The sequence below is a fragment of the Pseudopipra pipra genome, chromosome 2 (genome assembly GCF_036250125.1).
Source record: "Pseudopipra pipra isolate bDixPip1 chromosome 2, bDixPip1.hap1, whole genome shotgun sequence".
In the NCBI taxonomy this organism is placed as follows: Eukaryota; Metazoa; Chordata; class Aves; order Passeriformes; family Pipridae; genus Pseudopipra; species Pseudopipra pipra.
In genome coordinates, this window is record NC_087550.1 from 44,475,154 (window position 1) to 44,487,859 (window position 12,706).

Consider the following 12,706-nt stretch of genomic DNA (forward strand, 5'->3'; position numbering starts at 1 on the left):
CATCCCAGTAAGAATGATTTAAACAATCCAGGAACTCTGAAGAATCAGATCAAGACAGAAACCTCAACCAGAAGAACTGGTGACCAGAAAACAGAACTATCACTAATAGCTTTCTGTCCAGACACCGAATGACGTAAGACAGCTCTATTTAGAAAAACCCTCCCACCACACCCTCCAGCTTGGGGTATGTTCTGTAAGACCAAAATATAGCTGGCCATGAGCAGCAGACAGGTTAGAGCAGAGGTCCTGAGCTGGGCTTGCTTAGCTGCCATCACCATGGAAAGAGCTCCAGGCTCAACTAGAGCAACAGTGGCATTGGGAAGGAACAATGTGTATTAGGAATTGCTCTGGTTTTGTGCTGAGCAAGGAAAGCAATTCCCTCCTTGCACAGTGATGGATGCATAAAAGGCATGTACCATCTTCTGCAGGGAGAAGACAAGATTTTTCTTTTCCTTAATAGCACTTGGAAAGAGCTCATCTATCATGACGGCATAGGCACCACAGCTTGGGAACCATTGGTCTAGACTGGGACTCTTTTCAATGTCTTTAAAGACCATACAAAAAAAGTACCTTTGCAAAAAAGAGAGCCATGTTTCCTTTTGTTCTGCAGACCTGAAAATTAAAACAAAGCAGGGACAAATCAACCATCATTCTAATACCAAAATAGTCCTCGTACAAACCACAGTGGAATGGACTGTTTATTGGCTGGAATTTTATAAATACCTACAAAAACTAAAAGATTTATCCAGATTTGAATGAAAAGTCTGCTTCCCTGCAAAGTCAACTGAAAAGCCTGCCCATGGAGACCAAAAGCCCCAGTTACCAGTTTTTGTCACAGAATTCAAAGCTTTACCAATGAATTCAGCAGGAAAACCATTGACTTCTTAAACTAGTGTCCAAAGAGAAGAGGAAGGCACTTTAAAATAAGAGGTTAATTCAAAAGTTCAAAGGTATTTTCTCAGGTACACAGACTTCTTTCCACTTTCACTATTCTAATTATCTTCTTATTTATTAGTTGTTTTGTCAGCACATCACAAAGTACACATAAGCCCATTGTGCTTAGTAGGGTTTAACTTTGGACATTGTAAGGTTTATCTCATTTATCTTTATCTCATTTATACCCTTTCAAGGATATAAAGCTGTCCAGTTAAATGTAGCTAATAATAGGACTGTTCAAGGAATCTAACCTAATTTTGCTTCAACTTTCTTGATTTAAATCCTGTCCCAGATGGAGTAACTGCTATTCCACTGCTGCTTTTGTAAATCAAGTTCTTCAAATTTTCAGAGAAGGCATTTAGGGAACTACAAACCTTCTGAATGATGCTGTGAGGGGAATGCTACAAATGTAAATGCTACAAATATGACTCTGCTTTGGCTGTTTCAGTTATGTTGGACAGGCATCTACGGACTCACCCATGGCATTTTAGATTTTTCGGTGTACCTCCAGACATGAAATAATTTCACTGCTATAAAATCTCTGACTCTTTCTTGATTGAGGCTATTGCTTTCCTATTCAACTACTTTCTGATATCTATAAAGGATCACATACTGTCTCTAGATCAAAGCTCATGTTTATTGGCAAGAGTTCAACTGAAAATCAATAGAAAATTTCATCTTTGTTTCAGGGCTATTAAGTGTAAAAAACATAAACAGCACAACCATCTCAACAGAGTGCGGTTTGTACACAGCATTCTCTTTGGCTAAGGACAATGTGACATAGAAATTAAGCTGGATACTTCAGCTTTTGCTCCCTGTTGATAAAGAAGAAAATGCATTTTCCAAGACTCAGGCAAATTACCGTGGCTAAGCAGCTGGGATTTCAGGGGGATGTGCCCTCCCTCCTCCAAAGTGACGACAGAGCCCTCCTGCTGAGACTAAAATTAGCCTAATCACTGAAATTACCTCTACAGCCCTTATGTGTACTACAGTCAATGCTGCAAAGACAGATGAAAAATCTTTCTATTAAAATTCAGAGATTCTGCCTTAAGAGTAATTTTGACATTTTCTCTGGCACAATTAAATTGAACAGATAAATAGGACAAGGTCAGTATTTCACTGTATGTTTCCTGCTATTTCCGATACATGCTCTTCTGTTTAAAACTGTCTTATGAGAGTCTCTTTGATCCTTTCATTAGCTTGTCTGTTTAATATTTGTAGTTCATCTTATTAATTAGCCAAGGTGTTCATCAAGTTATACCAAAAAAAAAAAAAAAGATAATTTCCACTGAGCAAGTTTGCAGCACAGACAGTGCTTTGCCAAGTTACATATTTTCTCAATTTTTAAAATTATAAGAAAGTATCATTGCCCCATTTGCAGGGAGACAGAAGATGAGGTGTGGAGGGTGACTTGCTCACAGTAGTAGAAGGAATTGGTTTAACAATCAGCAAGTTGCTGTGCCCCACATTCACTGGTGTTGAAATGAATCTGTGATAGTCTCATTACCTGCCAGCCTAAAAACATTTAAGTAACTTGGTAAATAAAACATATCTCAATTCTTACCTGAAATTTGCAACACAGTTTGTGGTGGGCCAGCCCAAAACAAAGGACCTCTCTGGGTCTGTGCTGCCTTCACAGACTTCTTCTGTACAAAATGCTGTCCACATCTCACAGAGACGTGCTTGGCACTTCAGTTTGAAATGAGAGTGTGACCTGCAGGCAGAAAATCACAGGTAAGTCACACAGATGAAAACATAGCAAGACAGATTAAACAACTAGAGACTTTTCTTCCTTCAGGCACATGTAAAGCTTGCATTGGAGCTGATAGAAGAAACTCTTCTGCTTCAGTTAAAGAAAACAATGTTTTATTGGGTTACATGTAAAAACATATCAATTTCTTATTTGAATGGGATCAACAGACCTCTTATTTGTGGAATAAACAGACTGCTTGTAGTATCCCTGGGAATCACCCTTCTTGGGGGAAAACTTCCGTTCATATCTAGAGTTCTTCTCCAAATCTCACCATGAGGCAAAGATTGCCACTTGTACTTGAGTCTCCTTTCAGTGATTTTAATGCTATTGAGGAGTTTATAATACAGTTCTATTGCTTAGCCCCAGGGTCAAAAACTATGATGAGTTTAAGTAGTGACAACTAGGTCAGGGCAAATGAAGCAATCCTGAAGAAAGAACAAGCAGAAAACCGTCATTTGTGTTAACTACAGCACAGGTCACCATACAGCCTCCACGAACTAGCTGCATAGTAGCTTTAGGTCCACATCACTTGGAGAATGAGCCAGAACTTTGTGCATTCTCAAAATATTCGCTCATGTATAAGGAAGATACAAAATTTCCCCAATTTTTAAAAATTTGGCCCTTCCTGTGTTTTATCCTACTAAACAATAAAGGTCAAATTTACACAATTTCATATTTTAATTTCAACTCTTTCTTCCACCTAATTTCTCATTATAAGTCTCCTTCCTTTGTAGGATTGGTGAGCGCTAGTGCTATGTGAGAAACAAGTAAAAACTCAAAGTCAATGCAGCTCTGTAGCACTGCAAAACCCGCTCACTTCAAGCCTTGCAGTCGGAATTACCTGAGCTATGGTTCTCCTGGGCCAGCAGGGAAAGGCTGGAGGAAAAGTGTTCCCTACCTGAAACCAAGGGGACATGCAAGCAAGAGCATATCAGCTCACCACTGTGTTGCAAACATGATGGGGACAGTGCCAGGCACCGTGGTGATTAAGGCTCTATAAATAAATATGCCACGTAAGCAGTTTCCTAGAGCTTTGATACACATGGGCTACCTTCTCTGAGATTAGTCTCATTTACAAGGTATTTGACTTAGAACAGACTGAACTAATACACTCGGAAACACAAAAGTACTTGAACCTTGTGGCTTTCAGGAGGACATAGGTGAACTTGCAGTCAGCTGAACTCTGACTGTCTGAGGTTTCCAGCTGACATTGTACTAACATGTGTGGCGAGATGGTGTGCAGCAATGCTCGCAGTGTTGGGCAAGAAAGGACTGTCAGTGTATATCAAATCTGGTAAAAAGATACATTTCAATTTGATTGTCATAAAATACTGTAAAATACCATCTGAAGTTCCTGTATTTTTTAAACTAAAAGCTAAACACCATGTTCAGCTAAACTAAGATCATAGTGTTTCCTGATGAGCTGAACATTTCACCTCTCTTCACTATATTATGTTCTGCTACCCAATCAAAGACAAACTTAAAGTACAGGAGAATGTTTCAGCACGCTTGTTAAAAATTAGTTTATGATGCAACAAGTAAGGTCTGTCAAGAACACAAAACTAACTGTATTCTGACTGACCACAGAATGAACTGTGAAAACGTAGATTTACAAAAAATACAGCTGTGGATTCTAATGTAGATGTTAATAAATGGATGTCTGGTCTTATGCCACCAAATTAATCTGTTGACCCTCCCTTTCTCCTTAACTTTTTTTCCCATTACCCAGTACAGTGAACACTCTACATGCTGTTTCACTTTTTTAACATTTACAGTTCGTAAAGCCAGATCCCTACAGTGCCAGTAGCAGGTGTCAGCAGGGTGTTGGCAGAAGCACAAGGATGTTCTCCAATCATGCTTGATGTATGTTCTTACCCTTTTTGCCATGCCTAGTCACAGCTTTCAGCTATTATCAGTATTCAAGTGGCCTGGTTTCCAGAGGCACTGAAACAGTAGCCTTCGTTAACATCTAAAGAGCCTGAAGTATATTTTTATCCCTATCTGCCATGTCCTTTATGCAATCCATGGGTTCTCAGTATTTGTGAAAAGTGGGCCTTCTACTCAAGTGCCAGAGCATTACCTCTAAAAATGAATATATCATTGCTGACTAAGGAAGCAGCATGACTGAATGTTTTAAAAATGGCCAGACTAAAATCTAATTAATATTGTATATATTTTTAAGGAAGTCCCCTAGCAAACGTTACTGTAAACATCAGGCAGATCTCAAGTCCACTGAAATCAACAGAAAAATCATGAACATCAATGGTGTCGGTATTGATGCACTCCATGCAGGGCACTTGCAGTTCCTTTTGCTTGCAACCAATAACAGATGGAAGATTAACTTCTCACTGGATTTGCTAATCTCCTTAATAGGACCCTCTGACAAAAGCATTCATGGATCTACTGTGAGACTGCTACCATAATTCCATGTATGCACTCAACCATTAATTTCTATGTCCAGACATGTTGGGAAAATAACCTTAAAAGGCATGTGTATATACACAGGTGCATATTACAAAGGAGAAAGAGGAAATCATTTCTCTGTGCCTTCCACACAAAAATTTACATAAGAAACCTTCATAATCGAATTGACAGATCCTTGAAGTATTTACTCTGCCAAATAAAAACACATGCTCTCTGTAAGAAATCTAATCAATATATAGAAAAGAGTATATAATATTTTACATACATAACTTTGATTTAGTGATAAAAACTCTTTCAATCAATTCATTTGTGACTTAATCCCCATATGAAGGCAGTGAAGGACAGGGCAGCAGAGGAGCACAACATGTGAGTATTATTCTTATTTTTTATAAGCACAATCAGAAAACATAACAGTCTACATTTCAGAAATTATTAGAAAGTAGCAAAAAATTAACCTAGAGGCCCCTTTTCCAAAGTCATACATGGACCAGTTGTGGAGAGGACTTATCCCTCACAAATTTCCATGGGAGCAATGCCAATTGGCTGCCTTTAAGCAGGAGCTCAGTGCTATACAGTACTTCACTCAGCAAGCTCAGAGGACACAAGATACTTGTTGCTCTCTTTAGGAAAAACTTGTACCTGTTTGCTGATCATACAAAGACTAATTATACATGAGCTCCCTTTGTACAGTTACTGGCTACCTGCAGCTGAGCTGACACGAGCACAGCACTGAGCTGTACTGAAGATAATGTAGGGGTTCATGTGCCTCAAGCCAAAAAACTACTTAAGACAAAAAGAGTATTACAAATTTTAGCACTTTCACAAGGAATAATTCTGAAGTTAAGTCAGATTCAACTGCATCATTAACTCTGTCCTGGTCTGACTGCTTTGACTCTGCAACAGGCTATTAAAAAGTCAATAGCAATCAATAGTCACAGCCACATAGCAATACACACGCTCAGGTCTTCCTTCTAGGAACCAACACTGGTAAGACAGCTTTAAAAATGCTGATTTTTAAGTAGTATTCATTAGTGACAGCTCTGATGCTTTAATTGCTGACAGACTAGCTGTAAAGAGAACATCCCAATTAGATCTTCAAAATACATGAAGTAATATCACTTAAAATACTATTTTTACCATTTCTAGCAAAGACTCGCCCCCCTTCCTTTTTCACATGCAAAAGCACAATTTGTTCTCTTCCATCTTTTTCAAACATCGCAGTCTCTGCTCCACATTAAATCACATGCTGTAAGAGCTGTTATTACTCCCTGGGGACCAGGGTTTTGTGTGGTTACACTGAGTAGTGCTTTTCTATGCAAATAGTCCCACTGGGACCCAGTCAAACCTGCAGTAATGTGCAGCTCAGCTTGGGGCTGTAACATAGCTTCTGCTTGGCATGCTGACCGGGGTGGGAGGGATTTACCCCTTCTGACTTCAGTCTTCTACAATTTAGGAGCTAAGCTATGCTGGATAGCCAGTGTATGGAGTGAGAGACCCCGAAGAACCTGACTCTCCTCACCCACTATCGACACTCTTTCAGCTCCAGGTGAGTTTGCTGCATTAAGGTGCTGGTTTTGCCTCAGTGACTGTAAGAGGGGCCTAGAAACCTGGGTAAGTTGCAAATAGTTCACGTTTTAAAGCTGAAATCAGGTGAGGTGAATTCCACTCTAAACAAGCAACAAACATAAATCAATACAGTAACAATGTTGTTATTGCTACTGCTGGTAGAATAGCAAGATTTCCCCTAAATATCCTTACGTTCACCACCCACCCATAGTGGAACATGTTTTGTGTAAAACATCCTCTGTGTTGTCACACCACATCAAGTGAGGGAGTTCAGCTGGGAGGGTTATGTTTACCATGTGTGATTCAAACAGACACGGCTCAGATTTCTACAGAAAACACAGATTTCTTCTGGCTTTTCCCAGAAGCCCCTGAAACAATTGCTTAAGCGAAATGACACATTGCAAAAGCCCAGGATTCATACTGAGATTGCCCACCCTGTGAAACCACAACACAGTGCCTTACAGAGAGTGATGCTACATCAGGATTTTTTATTATTATTTCCCATAACCCATAACAACAAGTGAAAGCACCCTCTAAAACTGCCTTAAACCACAAATGCTGCATGAAGCTGGCATGCTAGACACAGCTTGTAAATGTGATTTAATTGTGAATGGTAGAGTGAATAATCAGAGCTCAGCAGCAAGCCTGATTACACATGAACACTACCCAGACTGCCCAGCATCGCTTCCCCTTCCCCATGCACAGGACAAACTGCAGAGACATACACTGTAATGCCATCTGCAATCTCTGTTTTCATACAGTTGCTCATCACTGATGTGTATCCAAAGCAGCTTCCAGGTAAGGGTTAAGACCTCTAACCCCACCAGTGGTGTTATGCACATCCCATGGGACTGAAGATGCCCTGTCTAAAACATGACAAGTTGAAGGTAGCACAACAGCCATAGCCGAGCACCAGTGAGTCTTTTCTGTGACGCTGCACTCCCAGAGCAGAGAAGATTACACAATGCAAGCAATACATCAAAGAACATCTGATACTTCCTTAAAATGTTGCATCCTGGAATTCCTCTATGGCTACGGGCCATACTCACTTGGACTTGGCAACAACCAGAATGTCTGTGAAGAGAAAAAGGTGTCGCTCCTGGGTTTGCAGACTCGTCTTCAGCTGCACATGGCCATCCAGGATGAATGTTCGGTTGTGGCATATGAAAGACTGCACAAGAGGCCATGCCTCTGGGCTGATGGGGGACAAGCAGCCTTCCCTGAAAAAGGAAATAAAACAAATGGGATAAAGAAAATCAAATCAGCCAGTTGCCTGTAAATTGAGAACCAGGCAGTGAATTCCCATATCTGCTGTCAAAAAGCAATTTATTTGACCACATTTCAGTGAAAGGGGAAAGGGACTAAGAGGATAATTCAGCAGTCAGATTCTGACAGAAAATCTATTAGGGACTGTCTTCACTGAATCTTTTACAGCCTAACCACATCTAGCATTTAGCAAAGGACAATAATTTAGACATTTTATCTTTTTTTATTTGATTCCCTTTGAATGGAAGTCTTAGACAAAATACTTCACCTTCTGTAGGCTCTCCAAAAAGAGAGGAGACATATGCATGATGAACAGATAACTGCACAACCACCTTGCTCAGAATAGGACTCATATTCAGGGTTAAAAGTGATTTATAGAAAGTATTCCAACCAAGGACAAACATAAGGTGTAACCAAACCTTGCTAGAGACAGACCATGTACCAGATGCAACGTGAGACAAGGCTGCTCAGTCTTTCTCTCTCCCAGCATACAATCCACAAACATTGAAGTAAGCTCCTGTTGCAGGTTTTGGTTCTGTGACCAGAGCTATGCTTGTCTAAGGCTGCTGGGTAATCCAAACCCAGATCTATAGGGAAAAAAATCAGACTATCTCCTGGAAGACACTGATCTTTTCTAAGGAGGTATTGCAGAGTTTATAGCCCAAGGTGGAGACATGATTCTCTCAACCCCTCCTGTTCTCCATAAAGTAGTGGAATAGTTACTGAAGCAGAAATAGAGTTTCCCTAGCATGATGGTCAGCTCACTCACCCAAACAGGATATCCTTCATTTCTGAGTCTTGCTCTAACAAATGACTATTTATATGGAGCTGAACCGAATGAATGTGAGGGTCTGAGAGGATGACACTCCTTCTCTAGGGCTCACTAGATGCTTGTTGCAGGTCAGGCTCTCCCTTTGAAAGCCAGAGACATGGCTTCCAATTCTTACAGGAAAGTGCAAGAACTGAACCTGGGTCTCTTATACTCTGGTGGACCTTAAATAATGAATTTCTGGATTAAAACCAGGACCCATCAGTATCTTTACTCATGATTTTAAAATCCAGCTTTCCAGTTATTTGCTTTCCCTAGAGATGCCTCCAAGTGAACCATTTCCCTTTGGTAAAATGGATCAGTTCAATTTTTATTAAAATGTATTATTTTTTCTTCTTAAAAAAAAAAAAATTAAGCTAACACTTGGTGGGATCAGCTTGGCAAGGACAGGCTGAAGTGAACAGCTTTGCAATTCTAGTTTATTCCTGGCCCCACTGGAATGAATGACAAACACCTAATGACTTTGCTGGGAGAAGAAATGGAACTCATACAGTGAAAGTCACAAAACAAAATAGGAAGGAAATGAAAGAAAACAAGAGTGAGCAGAGAAAACCTTCAAAGAAGGTCATAAACCTTCTTGTGCCTCTCTTAGAGCCTAGATGACCCACAAGCCTCCTCTCCTTGACACTTGTGGCTGGATTATGAAGGAAATTATTTAGGAAATCCTGACAGCTGGGAGAGAAAGGATAAGCTCTGAGATTGGCCTACATTAGCAGGACACACTTTCATTGATGTGTAAGGAGCCGGTGAGGATCTCTGCCTGCTGGGGAGAGCCTTGTTTGGCCTTGCATTCCCCTTTCTGGCTGGGAATCTGAATTTTTGAAAGAATTCCTCAACTTATTTTGTCTTAAACTATGTCTTAATCATGTCTTTCATTACATACCCCTTCAGGGGAGAGAGGAAGAAGCAGAAGGGGTGTTAAGGAGTGTGGAGGTTAAAGCAGAGAAAGGAGTTTTGGAAAGGATCATGTATCACTGTACAACAGTGATACATGCTGTGTGGCCAGGAACAGGAATTAGGGGAACAACGAGCACCTCTTCTACCCTTCCACTTCCATGGGATGGGAATTTGCCAATTCACCAGTTCACTGGTGAGTGTTAGGCAACCGGGACTCCATTTCATTAACTCCTTAGCAGCGCTTGGCACAGAAACTTAAGCAGAAATCAGGAATGATGATGAATTGACCTGCATGAAAGCCATCCATGGTCCTTACCTCAAAGATTAAGTCAGTGATATAGTCACTTGTATTTGAACCCAGTACCAACAACAGCTAGGAAAGCCCTCTCCATGTTACACTGCTGTAACTAAGTTAGCAGAAGCACTCTTAAAATCATAGGGTCAGGCTTTGCTGTCTCCATATAGGCAACTCTGTTTGTGTATTATTCCTGTTTGTGTATTTTCTACATCCTGATTTGTAAGCCCAGGAACCCCTCAAATTAAACTAAGCAAAATCTTTTTCATATAGGTATGCAAATGAAGGTGTAGTAGGTTTAGTAATGCCAGTAGGGTCAAGCAAATTGAACTGTGTTTTGACCCAGTGCCTTTCAAGCACATCTGTCATCTGAACTCTAAAGCACTCTTACATACTCTAATATTAGGGTTTACCTGATAAGCCTTATTAAAAAAAAAAAAAAAAAAAAAAAAAAAGGAAAAATATTTTCTCCCTAGAAACAAAGTGGAAAAAAAAATCAAAGTCATTAATTCATCCAGAATCTTTCAAGGCCTCAGGAACAAGAAACACGGAGGAAATTCATGTCAGCAGTGTCAAAAATGTTGTTTGGAAAGCATGCTTTTGATCCTTTCAATTAATGTTCCATTGTTACAAGACATGAATGAAACCAAGTGTTGTTACATTGAAGAAAATGCAGATCAGCAATATCCTTGGGCATAGGGATTCATGTGAGAGAGGTATTTCTGCATTTCAGTTTTTACTGGCTCAATGATTTTTCTGGCCACTAAACGAGTCTAGTTTTGAAAAAGTGCTAAGTACACAAATACTGATTCTTTGAAAATTCCTTTTAACAGAGTTAGGCGAAACTCTGTACTTAAGTCAATGTGATTTCTGATATAATTAAAAAATAAGTCTGTGATATAGGGCTCTCTCTGCCTTCGCTATATTTCCCTAAAAGTCACTTTATGATTAACACATGTAAAAATCCCACAAAGTAACATCTTTCCAGTTTGGCAGGAAAAAAAGCCATCACTCAGGTTTGTTAAGAAGGAACTGTGAACTGATTCCTGAATAATGGGGATAGATAGGGATCCTGCACAGCCAGCAATCAGTCATGTTCCATTTTCTGTAGAAGCAAGGCTGACACTGATGTTTTGATGGCATTGCCATTGTAAAATGCTAGTCTTAAGTGGACAGTTTTTCCTAAAATACTATTTTGGAAGACTGAAATTGCTATGTGGGATTTTAACTAAGGAGAAACTCTTGTAGTTTGACGATATCTACAAAATATTCTTGACTTATTCAGAAAAAAACTAAAATCACTGTACTGGCTAAAATTAGTGTAAAGATAATTGAAGATTTCTCTCCTGGCTTTTCCAGAAGGTAAATTTTTGCACCTGTTATTTTTGAAATTAATCAAAATAGGCATTTTGTGCCTATTCAAAAGACACTGATTTAAAAGAACTCTTCAGTTTTGTAGGTGAAATATATGAAATTGAATTCCACACTAGTCAGCCAAACACTGAAAAACACATTCCAGCTGCATTCAGTGTGAAAGCAAACACATCAATGCTCACTTCATCGATCCTGTATTTACTAAAAGCCATAAAGCACAAAAATTACTTCTTTTTTCCCCTGCAGAGCTTCCTTGGGGTTTCCAATAAAACTGATACCTAAACAGCATGACCTACAAAATGTTTGTTCTTGGTGTTAATGGAGATGTCAGCTTTATTACCTGTTTGTAGTGAAAACAATGAAAGAAATCATACTTTCCTAAGGAGAGTTTAACAGCCCACGTTAAGTAGTTACTAAATCCATGATCCAAATGTCATTTATGCCAATGGGAAGCTTTCCACTGATTTCAGTTGATGATTACTTCAGCCTATCTATGATTTAGATTAAGCTATAAGATGCCTCAAGGGAACAATCTGTTCCGAGGTGGCTCAGCTGGAATGAGCTATTGCAGGTATCTCGGCTGTAAGACATCCCTCTCAGAGACTGCTCATGCTCCATCCTAAACCTCACTCCATTGTTTTATTTATTGTTCTCTACCAGAACTTCTCTCCGCTGATGATATCGTTGCAGTCGCAGAAGTCGATTTCCTCTTATGATGCAGCACCAACACTCTCCACATGACTGATACCTATTGAAATAAAATGCCATTTTCCTTTTTAACCTCTGAAGTCCTTCACAAGAGGTAGGTGAGAAATCCACCTTTTCAGTAGCAGAGTAGTAAAATGGCAGCTATTCAAAAGGCTGAAACCTGAGTCAGCCCAGCCACGTGAGAGGCTGCACTTGGTCTGTCAAACACACATACATAATACCTTTCCAAATTCCTCTTACAGTGAACAACATAGCCTTTATTAATTTCACACATGTGTTCTGTAAGCAGAACTACTGCGTGCCTCCAGCAGTACTGAAGCCTGAGTAAGGGCAGAAGCTCTTTCCAATTTTCATAGAATCAATCATAGAATCATAGAATATCCTGAGTTGAAAGGGACTCAGGAGGATAATCAAATCAGTCATAGAATAGTTTGGGTTGGAATTGACCTTTAAAGGCCATCTAGTCCCATCCCCCTACAATGAGCAGGGACATCTTCAAGTACATCAGATTGCTCAGAGCACTGACCAACCTGACCTTGAATCTTTCCAGGCATGGGGCTCTTAACACCTCTCAAGGCAACCTTTCTTATAGGCCACCTTTAGGTACTGCTCTAAGGTCTTCCTGGAGCTTTCTCTTCTCCATGCTGAACAGTTCCAA

At 39.8% G+C, this 12,706-nt stretch overlaps 1 protein-coding gene across 1 annotated transcript in view; it reads right to left on the reverse strand.

Annotated features, from left to right (window-relative positions):
* Window positions 1–12,706, reverse strand: part of ARHGAP20 (Rho GTPase activating protein 20) — a 63,712-nt gene that overhangs the window by 24,789 nt on the left and 26,217 nt on the right. Inside the window, 3 exon segments of the mRNA XM_064645281.1 lie at window positions 571–612; window positions 2,501–2,650; window positions 7,729–7,899. Of these exon segments, the coding sequence (XP_064501351.1) occupies window positions 571–612; window positions 2,501–2,650; window positions 7,729–7,899 (363 nt within the window).